Genomic DNA, 22,917 nt, shown 5'->3' with positions numbered 1-22,917 from the left:
CCAATCACGTCTCGGATCAGTTATCGCTTAGACCGTGCATTAATCCTGGACACATTCAAGCACATACATTTAATCTGGGTCATTCTAGCCATTAATACAGTATAAAAAAATCTAAATTCCCCTACCTTGACATTCCAGTGCAAACTTTGCTTATCTTTTATAAAGTTTGACATAGACTCATTTTCCCCACCCCTTCCCAGATAAGCAAACCTGGCGGCAAAAGACCTCATTGAGATCCAACTTGGCCCTGCCCCCACACCACCCAGCACCTCAAAGAGGCTAGCCCAGCCCCTGTACTAGAAGGAAGAAATCGCCCCTATCTGCGCCGTGGATGAAAGTGACTCAAAAAACAACCGCCAGCCTGTCCTCCCCCAAAACCCAAATCACCACCACACCGCTAGAGTAAAAAAAAAGTATTGGCCCATCAGCATAAAGAGAACACAGAAAATCCAGGCCATTTCCATATATAGTTCTAGTATGCTTATTTGTCCCCTTTGTCCGAGCAAGATCCTGCGCTGCATCTTCTTCGGAAAAGCACATCCGGGACAACCATCCTTAATAAGTTTAGGGCGAGCAGGTTCCTGTAGAAACACCTGCACACCAGCCATCTTCAATGGATCAATAAACTGCCTCAGCTTCCATCTCCGGTCCATCGTAGATCTACATAAATCTGACTGGGCAACAATTGACATGCTATCGACTGAAACCGGGGAATGTTGTCGGGCAGTAAGAGAGATGGCCTGCCTCGAAAGAAAGTTCCCGATATATATCAGCATAGGCTGAGGCTGTACCCCCTTGGAACCAGGTGCATTGCGGTTGAGGGGGAGCCGATGAGCACGCTGTATCTGAGAGTCTCAGTCACTCAGATCTAGAAAAGCCTTTCTGAATAATTGTACCACATACTGCCGAGGATCAGCACCTTCTTTTCCATCCGATATCCCAAAAGCCCTCTGATTATTTCTCCTTCTTATGCCAGTTTTCAATTGCCTCAATCTTGGTTTGCAGGAATTGGAGCTGGCTCTCCTGACTCTCTACACTTAGTTGTGGTCACCCCCGTCTCCTCATTACAGGTCACTATTTGTTGTAGATCACTTACATTCGTCACAAGATAACTGATCTGCCCAGAGACCACCTCCAACGATTTTTGCATCTGCACATTGTCTGCGCTTGCCTGAGTATAGTAGGCCTGCGCCTAAACCCGATAGGTCTGTAAGGCTAACATAATAGGTCTTAAAGATAGTTCCTACACAGCCTCCTCCAGCTCTCCAATCAACTCCTTGGTCGTAGACAAGGGGGAATGATCCGATAATGACCAAGAGGATATATCTGTGGGAGAGCCAATATTAGGGGTGGACTGTATATGCGGAGTACGTTGTGCCTATAGCTCGGAGTGTTGCGGTTCTCCAGGAGAGCCTAGGAACGTGCCGATAATCGGGTAATGATTGAATTAACTTCCCCCTTAGAGGTCATCCATTTCCTAAGTAGGCTCCTCTTTGCACCCTTTTCACTAGCCTTGCCCAGCTGCCGATGCTTTGCAGGTTTAGACAGAGGGAGAGCCGTAACTAGGTCTGTAGATTTTCTCTGCTTAGACTGCCCTGCTGCCATCAGTTTTTTATGGAGCGCATCCCCTTGAGTAGGAATTACCTCCGCTTGTAAGACATGGAGCCTGCACTTCTCAGACTTTATTATTTGGGCCTCTGAATTCACTAGGGCAGGTTAATTACTGCTTTCACTTACGGCAGTCATTTTCAAATCTTCCTTTGCCTTGGAGTGACACCTCAACGCACCCAACCTTCCTCCGAGTAATTAGCCCTCATCCTCCATATCTTCCCTTGGAGCACAGCATAGCTCATCATCATTGCCCGTATCACTCCCGGATAGCCGAAGAATACCAGAACCAGAATTTACATGTGTTGACTGTATAGTATCTGGCAAAGCCTCTGATGAGACTTCCTGCACAGCTGGTGCTCCACTGTATGCAGGTAAGAGTCCGGTTTGAAAAAGAATCGGGGAGCCAGGACTAGAGTGTTGCAGAGAGTTTGAGATTGGCTTAGCCCTGCTGTGGTCCTGCACTCGAACCTGAAACTGGTCCTGGTCCAAGCCCTGGCCCAGTTCTTGGAGCGGTGGTGGCATACTTACCAGTGTGCTTGCTACCTCTGCCGCCATCAGTGTTTCTGTCAAACAGGATACTCCTTCTGGGGCCAATTCCTTGGATGCTGCCTCAATCAGGCCTTGTGCTGCCCCTGTTTTGAGAAATTTCAGGATAGGGCGCCCCACTTGTAAGGGTATAGTAACCAGGGGTGCAGCTGCGGGGTTGGATCCAACAACCTCCTCTGAGTGGTAAGTTCCTCAGCTCATTTTTTTGCTGCCCCTCGTGTCCCGCAATCTCCCTGGGAGACACTGGATTTTGGTGGGGCCATTGCAGCGTGCTGAATGATGGCTCTAATTAAATAAAGCAAACATAAAGATGCCAGATATACCTGGCCGTACACTTGTCGACCACTCAGCTGCATCAGCAGACAACTGGAGAAATCACAGTCTAAATGCTGGCTTCAAGGCTGACCCGGCATGCGCTGGCCAGAGAACGTCATCTCGATGGCAGTGTCTGGTGCGCTACTCCTGGAGTCACTGGCCTCGCGTTGGTGGCAGTGAGCTGGGAAACACGGAGAGGCCCTCTCAGCGGAGTCAACCTGCCATCTTCCTTCCAATAATACGAGTATTTTGTCATCGAGGAACTGTTTTTTAATTTAACAGCATTTTTTCATAAACATAATTACTTTTACGTTCTGTACTGATGCTATACCCCCGCCATGTGAGAATCCTATCTTGGGCAACACCTGCTGGAAACGAAGATCTGTTTGTCAAATCATTATCACATCTTCAGGTTACACTGGGGTAGGGTATTTCTAGTGACAAGGCAAAACCTGCAAAGACTAACTAAGCAACGTTCAAGCATTCAACCTAGCTTGGAAGTATTGACAAACTGTCTGATGCAAGAGTTATTTCTGGGATATGTAACATGAGCCATCATAAAAATCAAAAATCCCAAATCACTGCCCATTTTGTCAAGGTATTTCCAGACATTTTAGGCAATAATCAAAGGCTGATTGGATATCAGAGTGTGTTTCTATACAAGAGTACCACCACAAAATCCTGATAATCCTCCACCATGCTTTCCTAAGGCCTCCATTATCCACGGATATTACATCCTGCTCCTGTGCCCTTTCTTGTAAATGGGACAATAAATGTTAAACAAAAATCTCACTGGCTCATCTCGGATAAACTATGAGATTATACATGGTCAGAAAACGTATGATTCTTTGTATGCATCATTATAGGACGTCTCCAGGAATCGGGAACATAACTGCCCTCCACACAGTCTTTAATCAAAATAACTAGGAATGCAGCCCGTGAATTGGAAGGAAGAAAAAAACTTCCCTAAGGTAATGGGAATCTCAGCAAGCTCACAAGAGTAAAGTTCTGTGTAATCAAATAATTTCTGCAATTTGTTTCAGCTGCAGGTCTTCAGAAAACAGGGATTGTAGGTAGCTAAAATATTTACTTATGTCAGAAACCAAGGCTTATTTTTCTGTAATTTGTTTTCATCCGTCGGGTCTGGTGGCTCAGAGGACTAATATGTAAAAAACAGGGACCCCCTGATAAGGATACAGTTCCTGGGTCAGGGCAAACAATTTATGGTAAGTATAAAACCCAGGCAACCCACACAAACTGGCAAAGTTAGAGAACAGGACAATAATGAATAATAATACATTTCATAAATTTTTATAAAATAGTGTCATGAAACAGTTCATTGACATGATGATAAATTAAAAGAAAATAAAAATATCCTTTTCAATAGATATGTCATTGGTACATATAATTTGTATTAATGATGATCCCACTGATACAAGAGAAAAATGGTTTTCGTCTATGCGTTTCGACACGTTGTATGTGTCTTCCTCAGGACATTACCATCATGTTTCTAAAATCAAGATAAACAATGTTAAGAAACTATGTTCCTCTATATTGGACAGTGCATCATAAACAATACATTTTTCTCTTTTTGTACTTTACAGCCAGCGATATGGTAATTCAAACATGATCTGCCACATTGTATCTGTTCATTGTTTCTTTTTAAGAACTGGATATTTACAAACAGTGATACAGTTAAGACATGTATCGTTCCATCCTATTTGAACTGAATAAAAAGAAATATGAAAATACTGAAACGAAAATCTAATTTGTGCAAAGATATGCACCAGAAAGAATAGAAACAGAGTAGAGAGATTGATTGAGCTCCAATCGATATTTTAGATATCCATACTCTTGTAATTAGAGGACTAATGCGTACATTGCAGAGGCGTGCATTCGACCTCATAGTCACAGGTTTAAATCCCGGCGGGTCCCCCTTTCATCCATCTGAGATCGATAAAATGAGTACCATTGAGTTGGGTAACAATAAACATGCTATTCAGCGCCAAGATACCTCTGGGTGAATGTGCGCTTTACAAATACACGTTATGTTATCTAATACTGCAGGAATTTTAAAAGAAGTTATAAATATTTTACATCATATACTTCTGCTGTGGAAACCAGGAGATTATTCTTCAATATTATAACTTGCTGCCTGAGATTCTTGAGAAACCTTTACAAAAGGAAATGAGACAATATAAATCTCCCTTTTTTCCCTAAGCAGAACTATCATGTTTCTGTCAACTTCCACAAGTAGTATGCAATTGGGATAGAGAATCTACCTGTCTGTTGTTCCAACGTGGTATGTATTACCCCATACACTTGCCACCTTTTAACAAGACTGCTAGTCTTGGTAATTTAGCAGAGCCATTAATAGAATAGAGTACCTCGGGGATGGGGGCGGGGGGGATTTCTCATAAGGCTGCAGGAGATAATATGGGGGGGGGGGGAGAGCTTCAGATTTTCCGACATTCAGGCTGGTATTTCATGTTTAAATATATTATAGGAAAAGCAGGGTGCATGAGAGGGACCTAAGTGGCAGTGGAAAGGGAGAGGAATGTGGATTGGTAAGGGTAGTAAGAGAGAAAAACTATATTTTGTAAAATAACCAATATTCTGAGGACTTTCAAAACAAAGAGGGAAGAGAGTGTGTGCATTTGTCTGTCTAAGTAAAAAATCCTTGGTGAACTCCGACTAACATCTCAGAATACCCAATGAAGGAACCTGTACACAACTATTTTTCAGAAAACCTATTTATTAGGGGAGGTGTAACACCCCAAACACATTCCCCCACCCCAAGCTACACCCCCGGGTGCGGCGATTCTTCAGTCCCATCATGTAAATGTAAATGTGTGTATACTTGTAAAGCGCACTATCACCTGAAAGGTATCTTGGCGCTGTATACCGCTGTGGAACCCTTCCTGGCTTTCCCTGTGAGATGCCCCCTTACTGGGCACCTCCAAGGTGAGGCCAGGCATCCTAGCGCTTTCGGGGCCGTTGTGGAGATTAAGCAAGCTATTGCCCAGAGTTGCAGAGTGGGACCCATGATTAGGGTAGGCTCCTAGGCGAGAATTATCGAGTCTGTGGACATTGAGCCCAAGACCCTGCCGCGTCGGGAATTGAACCCTGGTCCCAGGCCAGACCTCTGCCTCAGGGTCTGCCGCTCTAATCGGTGAGCCACACTTCTCCACACTGCATAGTGCTAGTTTATTCCCATACTTGTTATTGCAGGTGCTGATTTTATGGTCATTCAGTTAAAAGCTCTTATTAGGTCTGGTATTTAATACAGCTTTAGCCATCTTGCCAGACTACTGCTTTTCCTAAACATTTGTAAATATTATACCCACATAAAGGGACATTTGGCCAGAGGGCTTCACTCACCAAAGTGAACAGCACAGGGCATGGAGTCAGTTCACTTTACCTATTGACTAACTTCACTTTGAGTCACTGTACAAAGCCTGAGCACATTGTTCACTTCTACCTAAAACAGTTCTTTCTCTTCAGTGATAAAGCGTTTTTTTTATTTTATGCAGTTTGTATCTGATGTGGGTGCAATATTAGATGGGAATTCATGTTCTTTCTCCTTTTTAAAGTTATAAAGTGTTAAAGTAATAGTCTAGCTGATGTGTTTGGAGTTTTTGGGTATGTGGGGATTTATTCCATACTCCTTGACAAACAACATTAAAAAGAAAATGCATGTTTCTCCGATCCCTCTGTTCTGGCTTAGCTGTGGTTTGGGTGGTGGGCATTTAACGATGATAATGTTCAACTGTCGATTATGTCTAAATTATCCCGATCTTCCTGTGTGAATTGTGTTGCCTCTCCTGTATTGCGGCCCCATACCCCCTTATTGTCGCTGAGGCTGGTTCTGGGACTTCGGACATCTCTATATTGAAAGTGAGCCTGTCGTACACCTTATCCCCATATTATAAAATTAACCTTTTTTGCTCCTGTGTCTTGGCCCTCTGGTTCCTAGGTATATTCCCCCTTTTTACGATTGTATTGCCTCTGTTTCTTGCTGATTGACTCTGTAATGTTTGCCTTGGAACTTCTGATTGCTTTACGTATTGCGGCCGGCCGATTTGGTTGTAGGCCTAGACTTGTATATCCTTTTGACGCTAATAAAGGTTAAAAAAAAAAAAAAAAAAAAAAAAAATGCATGGCACACCTGAACGGCTTTTTAGGTTTTGACTAGCGATGCATGCGTACGAAGTACGCATGCGCTAGCAAAATCTAATGATATCCTCTAATCTTCTATGTGGGGTCGGGTATCTGCCCCCTCCTCCCATTGGCTAGCTCCATAAATGGAGGCTAGCCATTGGGAGCCGGATCTGTCCGTCAAAGGCCGGACCAGATTCGGGGGCGTTCCCGACATTTTTTCCCTCTCCGCCTCTGCGATGTCGTCATCGCGGCGGTGGGCGGAGTTTCTTTTTTTAATTTTGTTTGTTTCCCCCATTACGCAGCCGACCGCCGCTGGAGGAAGTCGAGGTGAGTGCTGCCGTTCCCTCCCCCCTCCCGCTGTCCGTGAGCCCCCCCGCCCCGTGTCTCATGTCGTCTGTGCCGTTCCGCCCCCCTACCCCTATAGCGCGAACTCGCCCCGAAGCTATCCGGGCGCTTTACATGAGCACCGGTTGTGTTGCAGACGGTCACATTCATTTCTAGGCAGGGGGAGATGAAGTGGTTTGCCCAGAATCACAGGATGCTTCCGCCTCCTGCTAGACTCGATCCTGTTCCCCAGCTTCAAAGTCGGCCCACTGGGATGCCCCCGGGAGGCAGTGTCACCTCTCCTGTGGGTTGCCGGCCCAATGCTCTTGTCAGTATCGGGCGGGCCCCTGGTTCAATCCCTCACTGGTGTCTGCCTCACCCCCTGTCAGACACCACAGCCACTAGTGTGCAGGTGTAGCCCCCTCAGGTCTGTGGGCTCCAGGTTAAATTACCGAGCTCTCCCCGATCCCTGCTTGAGTTTAGCGGCCTGATGTCAGGGCTTCGGGTTCAGTCCCACACACAAAGCAGCTGCTCGCTCTCCGGCTCCAGGTTAAACCCTCGCTCGTCCTGGACGCCTCGGGTTAAACCCCCTCCTCTCCCCCCCCCCCCCCCCCGACACGACAATCTCTTAATATGGACGAGATCTCTGAAGTGTGTGTGTAAAGTCGTGGGAAACAGCCCCACTCCACACTAATTACAGGGCTCTCCGCCTGAGCACGCCCCTCCGTCCTGCCTGCACGGATGCAGCAGAAAGGGCTTCTGATTCTATTAGGCAGCAGATATTTGCTCTCTGCGCACAATGCCATGCCCAAAATTATCCCCTGGCTCGTGTGAAGGGGCCGCGCTTTCAAACACTAACCTGCTCTCTGCGTCCATGCCATGGAGCTGCCCAGCACTCCTCCTGGGTCCCAGGAGAGAGATGCTGGCAATGAATGCACTTGATTGCAGGTACGGGGACGTTACCCTGGGGAGGCAGACGTATTGTTTTTTAGTTTCTTTGTTTTTTTTCTCTTTGTGAGGAGGGCAGTGAGAAACTCCGGTTCATCAAATGTACTGATGCAGCTCACCCAGTTCAAACTGGTTTTAGGTATAGTGTCCCTCAGCTTACTTTTTTTGACAGGGGGGTCTGTGGAAATGCAGTGAACTGTAGCTCTGGTACTTAGCAGAAAGGAAGGAGAAAATAAACCAGCTGTTGCGGAAGGCTCTGAAGACCTTATTCCGCCTCTAATCCCCACCAACCCCATCTATTCTCTTTCCCCTCCCCTTTCCTCCTTGGAAAGCTCCCGCAGGCTTGCACCAGTCAGTGCTTCTGTGACAAATGCTACAGAGTGCTGTCACTTGACGAAAGGACCTGCCTAATTTCATCAGACGGGAAAAGCAACCCGGTTAGGTTCGTACTGCTTCTGTGACACTGCCAGAGAAGCATTGGGTGATGTGGGTCATAAGAGCGCTGTGTGTTGTGCATCGGGAGGGCATCAGCCGGCAGTGACTCCACTGCTTGGGGTGGAAGGCTCCACCATCGGTCATGCTTTTAAGAAGCACATGGGATTAACTGAGGCTTTCAAAAATAGCTCCAGGCGACGTTTTTCCACAATTTACCAATGGTTGTAAAAAAAGTCCGTATTGTATTGAAAGTTTGTTACGCTTGTTTAGTCAGCGCCGGAGTGCACAGATACATGGTAATATTAATAGATTGACGAGTGCCTCTGACAGCTCGGCAGGGCAAAAGAAAGGGGCAGGAACATTTTAGAACTGGGAGAGGCAAGGGTGACTCATGATGCATGCGCAGTGTTTTCAACTCAAAGGTAAGTAAAGGTTAGACTCGGTCCAGTGTGCCAGCATGTGGCTGACCAAAGGCTGCGACAGTCTCAGTATCCCGCAGGGGCACTAAACTGCCAGCAAAACATAGTAGCGAAATCATCTCACTTCATAAAACTGACTTTCATCCAGTCCTCTGTGTTCTACTACCAGCAATAAGCATTCTGAGACTTGTAGTTTCACTGTAGTTCTCGTAAGTAATCCTACACGTGCCAACATGTGAAATATTGCTGGTTGGAAACGCGGCAACTGGCTGCACGCTCATGTCATCGGGTTAGATGACAGCTATAACAAAAGCCCTGATTCCCCCAGATGCCTGTGAGAGATCACAGACTCCCAACCCCTAACGGGTGAAAGAATGAGCGGCTTTTATACTGCACTCAGGTAAACAAAGGTGAGTCCCAGACAATAACAAAAGAGGAAAGTAGGACCAGTGTAAAATAATAAATTGTTTGGAGCTTTGAAACAGTGTGACAAAGAGTCAGAAGTATAGCTCAAAGGCAGATCTGCTAATGTTGTTCACAGAGCTCGCGAGCTGATCTGCCAAAGTACGCTGGTGAATTACATTCATTGCCACCCAGTGGTGCCGCCTCTCCAGCGCTCCCCACCGGCTCTTCGCCCGTGGCGGCCGCCGATGCTGTTCGGTGCCCGCCCTCCCCCCTCTTCATTAGGCCTTTGTTACATGTTTCTCATCTTCAATTAAGGAGTGGGCGGATGCCCCCTGCGTGGAGGGCTTCTCTTGCATTTTCTGATGTCTTTGTAACATGCTTCTGTACTTCAGATTCCTGTGAGAGGGACTGCTGTTTTTAGGTTTTGACTAGCGATGCATGCGTACGAACTACGCATGCGCTAGCAAAATCTAATGATATCCTCTAATCTTCTATGTGGGGTCGGGTATCTGCCCCCTCCTCCCATTGGCTAGCTCCATAAATGGAGGCTAGCCATTGGGAGCCGGATCTGTCCGTCAAAGGCCGGACCAGATTCGGGGGCGTTCCCGACATTTTTTCCCTCTCCGCCTCTGCGATGTCGTCATCGCGGCGGTGGGCGGAGTTTCTTTTTTTTTATTTTGTTTGTTTCCCCCATTACGCAGCCGACCGCCGCTGGAGGAAGTCGAGGTGAGTGCTGCCGTTCCCTCCCCCCTCCCGCTGTCCGTGAGCCCCCCCCCCCGTGTCTCATGTCGTCTGTGCCGTTCCGCCCCCCTACCCCTATAGCGCGAACTCGCCCCGAAGCTATCCGGGCGCTTTACATGAGCACCGGTTGTGTTGCAGACGGTCACATTCATTTCTAGGCAGGGGGAGATGAAGTGGTTTGCCCAGAATCACAGGATGCTTCCGCCTCCTGCTAGACTCGATCCTGTTCCCCAGCTTCAAAGTCGGCCCACTGGGATGCCCCCGGGCGGCAGGGGCCGGGTTTACACATAGCTTGTGCGCACCGGTGCAATCTCGGCTTCAGAAAAGACTCTTCATGTCAGACCCACCGCAGTTCGAGCCCTGCTGGCTCTTAGTCAGGGGTCACTGAAACACACGGAAAAAGTGGCTCAACTTACTGCTCAATTTAAACATACTCTATAAAATGAGAGTCAGGTCCACCCAAAACGTACCTCTCTACCCCCCAAACCACGTCATTGGAGTTAAACGCACGTGCTTTAACTTATATGAACCCATTCCTACGTTACCCTCAATCCCTACAAGCTGAAAGGGCAACAAGTGTGTAAAATTATATCAAGAAAGGAAAACTCATTTCCAATCCCCGATTTTGGAACCATTCTTCACCCTATGAATTCCCTCTTCCGTCATTAGCATAACCCCACCTCTCCACAACAGCCGGACCTCCCGAAGCCCCCCCCCCCCAACACCTGCACTTAAACAGTTTACCTCTTCTGAGCCTCCGCCGGTCCCCTATGAATCCCCTCTTCCGTCATTAGCACCAACCCCACCTCAAAAGAACAGCCGGACCTCCCGGAGCCCCCCCAACACCTGCACTTAAACAGTTTACCTCTTCTGAGCCTCCGCCGGTCCCCTATGAATCCCCTCTTCCGTCATTAGCACCAACCCCACCTCAAAAGAACAGCCGGACCTCCCTTAGCCCCACAACATCTGCACTTAGACAGTTTACCTCTTCTGAGCCTCCGCCGGCAGCCTGACCCCCGCACACAATCCACTCCAGGTGCAAAGCCAGGAAACGCTCCCGCTTCTCGAGCATTATTGAGGTGTGTTCTCCCACGTGAGCCCCTCTCTTCACCCTCATTTGCTCATTCAAACTCACCCAATCACCTTGGCTGTTCCATAATCCAAAAACAGTGCTAGGAACTCCAAATCCCACAATGCTCTTTGCTGTCACCCATCAAACGAAATCAGTAAAATAAAAACGTAAAACACAATAAAATGAAGCAAAAACTCACGGATTCCACCCCCCGTCAGGCTCTCTCTTCACAAAACCAAAAAAGTGAAATGTTATCCAAACATAATGCCGATTCAGTGAACACCTGCTCAAAATTCATAATCCACTCCAGTGCTATTGGAACAGGAATGGTTCACAAAACCCCGGGAGCAGTTAAAGTTCAGCGGCCACACTGATCCGATATTACTGTTCACGTGAAGGTGTTCCGTCCATGAATCCATTCCAGGTCTTCCTTTCTCCTCTGTCTCCATGGTGCTCGACCCTTTATTATAATCTTTGAGAAATCCAAATATGGGGGTAACTCCAATGGGGACGATGGATTTGCAAAGCACAGAAAGTATCTGTGTGAGAGTGCACGTACACAAAAGCGTGCTGTGAGGCCCACAAAGCATGGGGACGATGGATTTGCAAAGCACAGAAAGTATCTGTGTGAGAGTGCACGTACACAAAAGCGTGCTGTGAGGCCCACAAAGCACTAATAGCTGCATTAAAAAGAATAATGTGCACGAGGCGCATGCCTGAAGGGGCCTAGACAGGAAAACAACTAGATGAGTCGGACAGCATGGGAGGAAGCATGCCGGGGGGATCTGGAATTGGCTGCTAAAATGTGGGACAATTATTTGTTCTGGAAAATAATTGCCAATGGGAGTGGCAAAGGCGCAATCTTGCAAGCCTAGTAATATTGTTTCTGTGTTCAGGGGCGTAACAAAGGGCCCCTGCAGCCCCTGTGGGGCAGAGGGGTCTCTCATCACATTCTGTAAGAGGGGGCCGTCATCTTGCGCTACGCCATTTACTGGGCACTGCTGTCCTGAGGCAGAGAAGTGCAAAACGTACTTATAATAGTATTACTTTATTATTTTGAAGTTTTTACACTTGTTAACAATGTCTGAGCATAGGTTGCACCTCATTAATGCAAGCTCCGCTCTACAATATAGTAATAAATAATAGAAAGGTGACCAATAAACCTTTTCCCCGCCCCCTGGTTCCCCTGCCCCCTGGCTGTGCTTGCTTCCCTGCCCCCTGGCTGTGCTTGCTTCCCTGCCCCCTGGCTGTGCTTGCTTCCCTGCCCCCTCGCTGTGCTCTGGGTGTGTGTCAGTCACATCTTGGATCAGCCACAGGAGTATTTTTGTTTCATCTTCTGTATGAGGGACTATTAGATTAAACTATTGACATTGTAAATGACAATGCCATTTATTTATCTGTTTTCAAAACCAACACATAAATAAACAATTTGTCATTTACAATGCTAATAACTCTAACTTTGGCAAAGGCAAAACCTTTGCATTGTAAATGCTTGTTTTTATTATTATCACTGGTAAAAATGCAACATCAGTGATTTTTATTTTAACCCAAGTCTGCGATAGTCATGTTTATGGTTTTTTTGTGGCATATGCTTGTTATAAAAATATACATTTTAAAAATGTAACGTTTGCACTGCTGGCCAAGGTTAGATGCACTGACTCTGCCATTGCTTGCACGTTTATCTTAGCAAATACTTTTTTCTTTTTGCCTTAGGGTTTCTCTGTATTTAAGATTTTTGTTTCCTATACAGGTATCCTAGGGATGCGAGGGAGTCGGTTGCTCGGGCGCTCATCTTGGCTAGGTTGGACTATGCCAATGCACTGTTTAGTGGCATACCCGCCTATTTGGTGCAGCGTCTGCAAATTATTCAGAATGCGGCCGTCCGTCTATTATTTAACATACCTAGATGGAAGAGCGTGCGCGTGGAGATGCGCACGCTCCATTGGCTCCCGGTCAGACAGCGCATTATGTTTAAATCTCTGGTGCTGGCTTTCCGGGCAACCCATGATCAAGGCCCCATCTATTTGAGAAAGAGATTTGTCAGATATGTCCCTGCACGTACCCTGAGATCTTCTACTCTGTCTAAATTGTCTCTTCCACGTTTTAAGCGGTTCAGACTTGGTGGTCAGTCGATTTCTGTGATTGTGGCCCGGGCCTGGAACGCTCTCCCTTTCCATCTGCGTTCCTTGCCAACAGTGGCTGCATTCAAAAAACATCTAAAAACTCACCTCTTCAAGAGTACAATCTGATGTGTTTTCTTTCATTCTCTGAGTCTTGATGTCTGTTTCTTTTTCCCTTGTCTCGCGCCAGGATACTCCCCAGTAATGGAGCGCGTTATAAAATGGTTTAAAGTAAAGAAAGTAAAGTAAAGTAAAGTAGGGGGATGTGTTGCAGCTTTAATGTGAATGGAACCAACCTCAGTTGTTTCTGATATCATAAGAAACTGTTAGGGGTTCTCCTGGAGTGAGTTAAAGTCTGGCTGGCTTGGTGAACATCACCCATAAGTAGCATCACTCAAACCAAGATTCCCTCCAGACTCTGTGCCCTCTAGTTCAAGGTGCAAAACTAGAAGGTTGCTTGTGGGGGCCGAAACTACACAATATTAACCAAGGAGTCTTGTTATGGGTCTTTCATATTCAGTTGTTATCAGCTTATTCACATTTTCCAGCCTTTCAACTGCTGACTGGATACAAATCAATTCAATTATCTACGCTAAAGCTGTTGCAATGCTATATTTCCAGCATAGCCTGGGAAAGAAATAGAAATGTTTAAGAGAATACAGGACAAATGCAACTGTTCAAATAGATAACAGAGTCCAAAGCATTCAATTCTGTCTTACACTCAAGAAAAAAAATTGCTGGTAGGGATCTTGATTATTTGTTGTAGTTTGCACAATGCTACAAACCTACGAGTATTAAAATCAATTAATGACGAACGTTTGATTCCTGTCACACATGTTAACAGATAAGGAGCTAGGAACTTAGGAAAACACAGAACAGTCTGGTTCTGTCCCAGTTGATAAGTGCTGAACTTCACCGTTTCATATATGTTTAAACGTAGAATGAACAGATGTGCACTGAAAGTTTTACATGATGGTATTTTCAGCTACTTTTTTACAATATTAAAAGCAAGTTGACCTTTGAGAATGTGATCTCATTCAAAGGAAAACCGCAAATTTTAATTGATCCCAAAACCTTAGTGGCGTTCCTTGAGAACATAGAAGAGACTGACGTATCCAATCAAAAGAATGCTGGATAAGTTGGTAATGACTGCTTACAAAACAGCATGTGGTATTTCTATAGGTACTCAGGTTGCCTCTAAGCTCCCAGTAAGTAAACAGAATCACAAGCGACAACACCACCACTGTCTCAGGCGAGAACTAATATCATTCCATATGAGATTCACAGAATTGCAACCTCATTAATATTACTGAGCAGAGAACAGATTGCCTGCAAGAAAGTGGAAGAGTTGTGAATATGAGAAGAGTAGCAGCCAGAAGAGGCAAGTGGCATCACGTTAAACGTGCGAGCCAAAAAGTAGTGGGTGTCTGCCATAAGCATGCGGGTGATGCCCTGAAATGCGAGACAAAAGGTAGCTGGAGACTAGATGTCAGCCCAGGGGTGGAGCGGAGGCACAAGAACTGTTAATCATGAGGGAACGAAGGGTTGTGACACAAAGGGTTTCCACACAAACGTGTTGCAGACAGAAGGTGCAGAACCGTCATTCGTTGGGAGGCATCAAGGCGGTCAGCCGCAGAAGGCACCAGTGAACGTCAGTTGCAGGGATTCATCATAGGCTGTTAGTGAGAGGAGAGGCTATCAGTCAGATGTAGGAGACACCTTTAGCAGGGGGAAGAAGAGGCTGTCAGCACTAGAGAGGAGGAAAGGCGGTCGGCATGAGAGGAGGAGAAGTGGACAGCAGGAGGGAGGATAAACTGTGGGCAGAGGAGGGAAGAGGCTGTCAGAGATGAGCATGCCAGCAGGACAAGTTCAAGTTTGAAATTTGTACAGCGCACTACTCACCCAGAGGGTCTCAAGGCGCTAGAGGGAGGGGGGTACTTTACTTATCGAATATCCAAGTTTTTAGTTGTTTTCTGAAGGAGAGGTGGTTCTGTGTAAGGCGGAGGTGGGTGGGGAGAGAATTCCAGGTTTTGGCCGCTAAGTAGGAAAAGGATCTTCCCCCCATGGTGGATCTTTGGATGCGTGGAATTGCGGCGAGGGCTTGATTGGACGATCGTAGTTGGCGGGTGGGGGGTGTAAAAAGACAGGCGTGTGTTGAGGTATTCGGGTCCTAGTTCGTAGAGGGCTTTGTGTGCGTGGGTGAGGAGACGGAACGTTATTCTCTTGTTGACGGGGAGCCAGTGGAGGTCTTTCAGGTGACCGGAAATGTGAGCTTGGTGGGGGATGTCTAGGATGAGTCTGGCTGAGGCGTTTTGGATGCGTTGGAGTTTTTTCTGTAGTTTGGCTGTGGTTCCGGCGTAAAGGGTGTTTCCGTAGTCCAGTCGACTTGTGACCAGTGCATGGGTGACAGTCTTTCTTGTTTCGGTGGGGATCCAACTGAAGATTTTTTTGAGCATACGAAGGATGTTGAAGCATGATGAGACGGCATTGACTTGTCTGGTCATCGAGAGGGAGGAATCCAGGATGAAGCCCAGGTTACGTGCGTGGTCTGTTGGTATGGGTGCGGTTCCTAGGGCCGGTGGCCACCATGAGTCGTCCCAGGCGGAGGGGGATGATCCTAAGATGAGGACTTCCGTTTTATCCGAGTTCAGTTTTAAACGGCTGTTCTTCATCCACTCAGCTACTTCTTTCATCCCTTCGTGTAGGTTGGTTTTGGCGGTGTTTGGGTCTTTAGTGAGGGAGAGGATCAGCTGGGTGTCGTCAGCGTAGGAGATGATGTGGAGGTTGTGTTGGCGCGCGATGGATGCGAGGGGACTCATGTATACGTTGAAGAGGGTGGGACCGAGTGATGATCCTTGTGGTACGCCGCAGATGACTTCGGTGGCCTCTGATCTAAAAGGGGGGAGGCGGACTCTCTGAGTTCTTCCGGTGAGGAACGAGATGATCCAGTCCAATGCTTTTCCTTGTATTCCGACGTTGCTGAGGCGTTGTATAAGGGTGCTATGACAGACTGTGTCGAAGGCTGCGGAGAGGTCAAGTAGGATGAGGGCAGCTGTTTCTCCGTTGTCCAGTAGAGTTCGAATGTCGTCTGTTGCTGCGATGAGGGCGGTCTCGGTGCTGTGTTTGGCTCGGAAGCCGGACTGTGAAGGGTCGAGGGATTTGTTGGATTCGAGGAAGGCGGCGAGCTGACTGTTGACGGCTTTCTCAATGACTTTGGCCGGGAATGGAAGGGGTGAGATGGGGCGGTAGTTCTTAAGTTCAGTGGGGTCTGCTGTGGGTTTCTTCAAGAGGGCGCTGAGTTCGGCATGTTTCCAGCTTTCCGGGAAGGTAGCGGAGTTGAGGGAGCAGTTGATGACGTTTCGGAGATGGGGTGAGATAATGGAGTCTGCTTTGTTGAAAATGTGGTGGGGACATGGGTCGGTTGGCGATCCTGAGTGAATGGTGTTCATCAGGCGGATGGTGTCCTCAGTGGTGATTGGGTTCCAGGCGCAAAGGTAGATGGAGGGGGGTTTGAGTTCGGAGGTGGGTGGGGTGGACTGGTCTCCAAAGCTGTTATGTATGTCAGCGATTTTGTTGTGGAAGAACAAGGCTAGAGAGTCGCAGAGGTCTTGGGAGGGAGTGATGTCGTTGGTGCCGGCGGTGGGGTTGGTAAACTCCACCGCCGTTTTTGGTAAAGCTATGTGAAGAGCTGGTCGGTGGTAATTTTGTTCCAGTTTCTGCGGGGAATTGGTTGTGGGTGATTGTGGGTCGTAGTCTTTTTGTAGTTGAAGTGAACGCAGCTGTGGTCCGTCCAATGGAGAGCTGTGGTATGATTAAAGGAGATGTGCTTGCTGGAGGTGAAGATTGGGGGGTCGAGCGTGTGCCCGGCATAGAGGGTGGGGGTGTCAACAAGTTGTTTGAGTCCGATATTGGCGAGGTTGTCCAGAAGGGTGGTGGTGTTGCTATTGTTGTTCTTTTCCAGGTGGAAGTTGAGGTCTCCCAGTAGAATGTAGTCCTCGGAGGGGAGGGCGTGTGGGCTGATGAAGTCAGTGATGTCTTCGCTGAATTGTGTGCGGGGACCTGGTGGCCTGTAGATGAGGGTGCCTCTGAGTGTGGTTTTGGGGTCGGTGTGGATCTGGAAGTGAAGGTGTTCGGCAGCTGCGAGGTTATCGTCGGAACTGGTTGTGATGCGGATGGTGTTCTTATGGACGATGGCGATGCCTCCTCCTGTTTGGTTGATGTGGTCCTTTCGGATGATCTTGTAGCCGTCCGGGATGGCTATGGCGATGTCGGGTGTTGATGAGGTGTTCATCCAGGTTTCTGTAAGAAAGGCGACGTCCGGAGATGTGGTGTCGAGTAGGTTCCAAAGTTCAATGGCGTGTCTGTGGACCGAGTGGGTGTTGAGCAGGATGCACTTCAGGTGGTTAGTGTCGGAGCTCTGTTTGGAGTTTGTGGATTCGGTGTGGGTCCTGATGCAGTCGAACTTGCAGGAGTGGCAGGTGAAGGGTCCATGGGTGTGTCCTGGGGCGGATTGGTAGCAGTGTGGAAGTCGGCCGGTGTTAAGTGCTGAGAGGGTTGTGGCGTCGTACGTTATGCGGGTGGAGTGGATTTTGCGGGGGCCAGGGGGTATGGCGCTGGGTGCGGTCCAGGCGTAGACGGGCTTACCTTTGGTGCACCTTCGGCGCGCATGGGGCGCATTCGCTGCGCGTGAGTGCGCAAATGCGCCTGTCATATGTGGATAGTGGAGGGGGGCGGAGCGAGGGAGGAGCAGCTGGGAGGCACAACCTTAATAATGGCTATGAAGTGGGCAGTGGCACCGGCACAATCAGGCACAAATAAATTAAGCAGGCAAAGGCAGCAATGCACAATTGAATAATGATTAATGCGCAGTTTAGCAGTATAGCGCTACGATATAAATATAATCAGGAATCAGGCACAAATAATTGCAGGAGCAATGCGAGCAATGCGCAATTGATTTCAATGGCAAAGAGCAGTCTGGCAGTATAGCGCTACGATACCCAGGACGGAGTAAAGGCGGGGAAAAACACAAGTGGTGTCAGATAAAAGGGGATTGATGTTATGTTAAATGCTTCAAGTAGAGGCTGCAGAATATTCAGACAGCACTGAATCTCACTAGCTGGTCTTGAGTCTGCTGTCCACCAATATCTCCATCTCCTCTAGTTGCAAGGTTCCAACCAGTTTTGGGGGCAGCTGCTTTCTTAGTACCTCCAGTGCCCTGCACAATGGCTGCTCTTCCTGGGAGGGTCCTAGACCAATCAATTGGAAATGTATCTATTCAAGGTGATAATCGTTGAGCCTATTCAGAGCTTGCTACATGTCAGCTCATAAACGTATATAAATTGTAGAATTCTTTAACAGAAACATGAAGTGCAGTACAGCAATGATTATTATCATCATGTATTTATTGAAAAAATGAAAGACTGTGGTTAAACAAACCCCTGAAGGTCAGAAAGGAGAATCGAATTATAGAAAGAAGTGGAAAGGAGCGCTCAAAAATAAGGAGTCGTCAAGAGGACTCGAAGTTTGTCAAACAGAAGATGAGCATATATTCACATAAATTTACAAAAACTAATATTTGATATACAGTTCAATGCAACCTGGCCATGTTAGAAAGCAGTCATTTGTAAATTATATATTTTGCAAACAAAAATAAGTTGTTCTTGACATAGACAAGGGTTGTGGGAGCAATGGTCCAGGTGCGCGAAGGGGATAGCGTTGACTTTTCGATCAGACTATCGGCCGGAGAGGGAAATTAATGCCTTGGCAATGCGGATCTTCCTCAGGACAGGGGAAGGGGTGAAGTGACCCTTGTAAATTACCTCCACACTGAATGGGTCCAGAGTGTATGCCCTATTTTCTCCAGTTTATTTATTTTTCATGGTCCTGATGAAGCGCTCAAGGATCCACTAGGTAACACTGGACAGCACGAAACATGTCGACCCCGCACCACTAGACGTGATATTACTTCCACACACAGGTTGAGAGAAGTGGGAATTAATTTGTTTCTATCCCCACTCTACTAGCAGAATCAGCATCTCCACCCCTGCTTGTTTTTAGCTTAATCCCTTGTACCCACCAATAAATACGTTTGGGTAACAACAGGTTATTTTATTAACCCTCACTTTCACCACCTGGCCCCTCATACCCACATGCACAACTGCGGCACCTCCTAAAAGATCTCCACCAAAGTGCCCTCTTTGAGGGCCCGTGAGGGACTGAGGCGCCACCCCCACGCGGAGCAGTGCCCAATGATGACGCTTTACACTCGCAAGGGTGTGTGAGGGCACAACATACTCAGGAGGATCATTCTCTCCACTCACCCTCTCATTCCTTCTCGGAGACACACCCCATTAATGCAGCCACAACGGGCTGCACTCCTTTCTATCTTTCTTAGGAACTAATACCCCCTTTTGTATTTCATACTGTTCTTTGGAGCATCGGTACAGGACCTTTTCCAGATGCTCCATGTCCACCCTTCTCTGAATTTTGGTTACAGCGTTCATATTTAATCAGGGAACACAATGGTTTCAAACGGCTGATTATTCTTCTACACTAGGGTCATCTGAAAAACCCTCCTAATAGATAACCTGTCGTTCATAGCCGTACTTACTACTGATAAACCCAATCCTACTGTACAAAACAATATTATAACGTGCACCAGAGAAACTATCTTGAAAGTCGTTTTCGGAAATCACCCAAAGTCCAAGGCGCCATCCATTTCAAACAACTAGGCTAGGCCCACCCATCAGTTGACAAATAGAGCAAGAAATGTTTATTACATCTCAGAGACTTGGGTTCGGAAAAAGAGCGGAAGTCTTTTGAGAATTTAAACCACCTCTATGGAGTGGATAATTCGGATTTCTATAATTTCCTCAAATTAAGTGTCCATCTCAACCTTAAAAATTATCCTCAAAGATCCATCTATAGTCGACTTAATAAACAAAACTGAAAAGAGAGGACACAATGTCTCCAAACTATATGCCCTATTAAAATCTTCACACGCCCCTCTTAAGAAAACTAAAAAGGATAAATGGTCATAAGAGTGGGCTATACATAATAAAAAACCCTTCACAAAGAGCATGTGCTTTAGGACTTAGTCTTTTACTTTTTTTTCACGATAATTTTATCCAATCTTGCATAGGCAAGATTTCTTCTTTTGCTAAGAACTTTTTAGACACCTGAACGACTAAAAAAAATCAATTTTCACCAGACGATACTTGCTGGAGTCGTAAATCAGATTCAGGTATCCTTTCGCATACGTTCTTTGAGTGCCAGTGTAAACACCAATTTTGGAATGGAATTTACACCTTTATTCAAGAATTTTTTAATGCAACACCTCCGAAAATTTTTACGTATACCCTATTCGCCATGCTATAGAGAAGGACGATGCACATTGGAGAAGTTTGACACACTAGTACTAGATCTCATGCTTACCTTTGTGCACCAAATGATCTGAAGTAACTGGAAGGATTTTAGTAACACTTTAAGTTAGGCATGGGGGAAATGGTTGCCGCATCAGAGGGGCTGATCGATCCTGCCAAAACATTGTCCCTGTATATCAGTAGACTCCCGTATTTGGAATAAACTGGATGAATATTTGGAAAAAATGAAACCCCCCATGAATTCATGATGTTACTTGTACTAATGTATCCTCATCGCACACCTTGGATTCTTATCCCACTAGCTGCCTACTGTAGTGCTGACCTATCATACACATACAAGATCGAAGTTAAAAGGATGGCTTTGTTACCTAGTCCTTAATGGCTTATTACTTATCCTTTCTTTATTTCTTACGGTCAATACTGTGGTCCATCATTCCAGTAGGAATGGCTTCGGCACCAAATCTTTACATCAGACAGAATCTTTATTTTTGCTTATATATGTCTATGTACTTATCCTGTATTAACATATAATCAAGAGTTGTATGGGCAATGCTTATTTCAAATCATTCTAGAAACAGTGTTCAGGCTCTTTCATGATTTCTACATTTTCCGACCATCACCTGGTGGACAATGAGACCTGTACCTAGCTAGGTTATATTCTTTGTTGTCATTTGCTGGTGTATTTGTTTTTCTATAAAACTCAATAAAGTATCCCAGGATACAATGTCTATAAAGCCAGTAATGACTTAGGGAGTCACGACATGGGGCCACTTGGCAGCTGAGTGAATTCTTAACTAGATGTATTGGTTAAAGACACTTAAATGGCGTAATGTATGTATTACATGCAGTTTACACTGAATTTTGTTCTGTACAAAACGTGTACTTTGATTTGGTCATTTCACAGCAATCCTGCTTAACTGCGATTCTGGCGACTACTAATCCCTTAAAAAGTAAAATAACTCAGTTTTTTCGGAAGAGCAGGCAAGAGGTACATGGTGGCTCAAAAAGACAGTGTTATTTATCACACTCAGTATATACCATTACCCCTTGAGGGTTGTTTGCTGAATGTGATCTATACATCTCCCTACTCAGTTTGTCAGGGAAAATATAACAATGTGGAATCTGCTTTTGCCTTTCTGGGTACCTGAAGTCATTTGGCTGGGGTAATTGCGAGCATGCAGTAATTATCGCAAGTGGTAATACCACAAATGAAATTTGCCGCATAACTCAGAATAATCTGGCCAAAACGGTCACTCAACTCATCCACTCTCAACTCCTCCAACCACATGAAAACACCTTCCAAAATAGGTACAAACACAAAAGACTTCCTCCCCCTTCCATTCCCTAGAACCACAAGGTCTAAGAGAACATACATTAATTAATCCCACACAAGAGAACTCAATCCTCAAAACACCACTAAGCTTTCGCCAATCAGAACGCAGCATTTGTTACCCTACCAAGCTCTGAAATGTGCGCTCCAAAAATAAAAAGAACTCAATAACGCGCATAAGTAGTAACCCACTCAACATGCCCCAATGAAATATCAAATACATACTATTGAAGTATCTCTTAGCAGCCCCTCCAAAAAAGAACAGAAATCCCCACTCCTCGTAAATCACAATATAACCCCAACACAAGACCAGACGCTGCATCGTACGAGTACTTGGGCGCTCTCCTCCACCTTCCACCCTAAACAAAGCATATAACCCCAAAGAAGCACAACGCATTTTCAAAGCATTATTAAACCTCAAACTAAAGGAGAACGCACAAACATCGACTATCCCTCCCCCAAAGAGAAGAGACCCACTCCCTAAACAGGGCACACAACCCGCACCCCACAGCAAGGAGCATAAGACCCACAAGTATTAAAACACACACTAACGCCCCGCCCCCTTCCGAAGCACGTAACACCATCGCCCGTCGCTGCACTCACTAGTGCGAGCTCTGCCAGAAGTTCCCGGCCATGGAAGAACTGCAGGGGCTTTGGCAGCCCGCACCGGAGCCCGAGCCTCTGGCTACCGGGGAAAGGCAGCGCTTGTACCACCCCACGGAAGTAGAACACCGGCTCCGGTGCTAACGGGAGGAAGGGACCGAAGACGTCCAACGTCACGGAACGACGTGAACCCACTCTTACTGCGCATGCCCGGCCCATCGGCTATGGCTGTAGAGTACGTTGTGCACGCTTCGGGTTATCTGTGCGTGCCTGGTGTCATAGCAGGTCAAACTGGACGCCTAGCGCTGCTCTCCCAAGCAGTCACCTAACTTAAAATGCCTGCTTCAAGTAGCCGTAAATTGGTGAGCCCGACAGTCTTCATTACGGTTGAAAAAATAACGTTGTTCTATTCCGACAGTCAACTACCTAGTTCTGTTTTGGATGGTGTCAATCTTTCACAAATAGTTATTCTTATAACACAATGCTTTCTCAGGTGTAGGTGGGG

General features: G+C 46.5%; 1 protein-coding gene across 1 annotated transcript in view; it reads right to left on the bottom strand.

Moving 5' to 3' along the window:
• Positions 1-22,619, bottom strand: part of CCNC (cyclin C) — a 249,084-nt gene extending 226,465 nt beyond the window's left edge. Inside the window, exon 1 of the mRNA XM_078648206.1 lies at positions 22,413-22,619. Within this exon, the coding sequence (XP_078504332.1) occupies positions 22,413-22,444 (32 nt within the window). The 5' untranslated portion in view covers positions 22,445-22,619. The remainder of the gene's footprint in view (positions 1-22,412) is intronic.
• Positions 22,620-22,917: the final 298 nt, after the last annotated feature.

Source organism: Lissotriton helveticus, chromosome 6 (genome assembly GCF_964261635.1).
Source record: "Lissotriton helveticus chromosome 6, aLisHel1.1, whole genome shotgun sequence".
NCBI classification, from domain to species: domain Eukaryota; kingdom Metazoa; phylum Chordata; class Amphibia; order Caudata; family Salamandridae; genus Lissotriton; species Lissotriton helveticus.
Note: the sequence above shows the minus strand (reverse complement) of the source record. Positions and strands in the feature narration are given on the sequence as shown.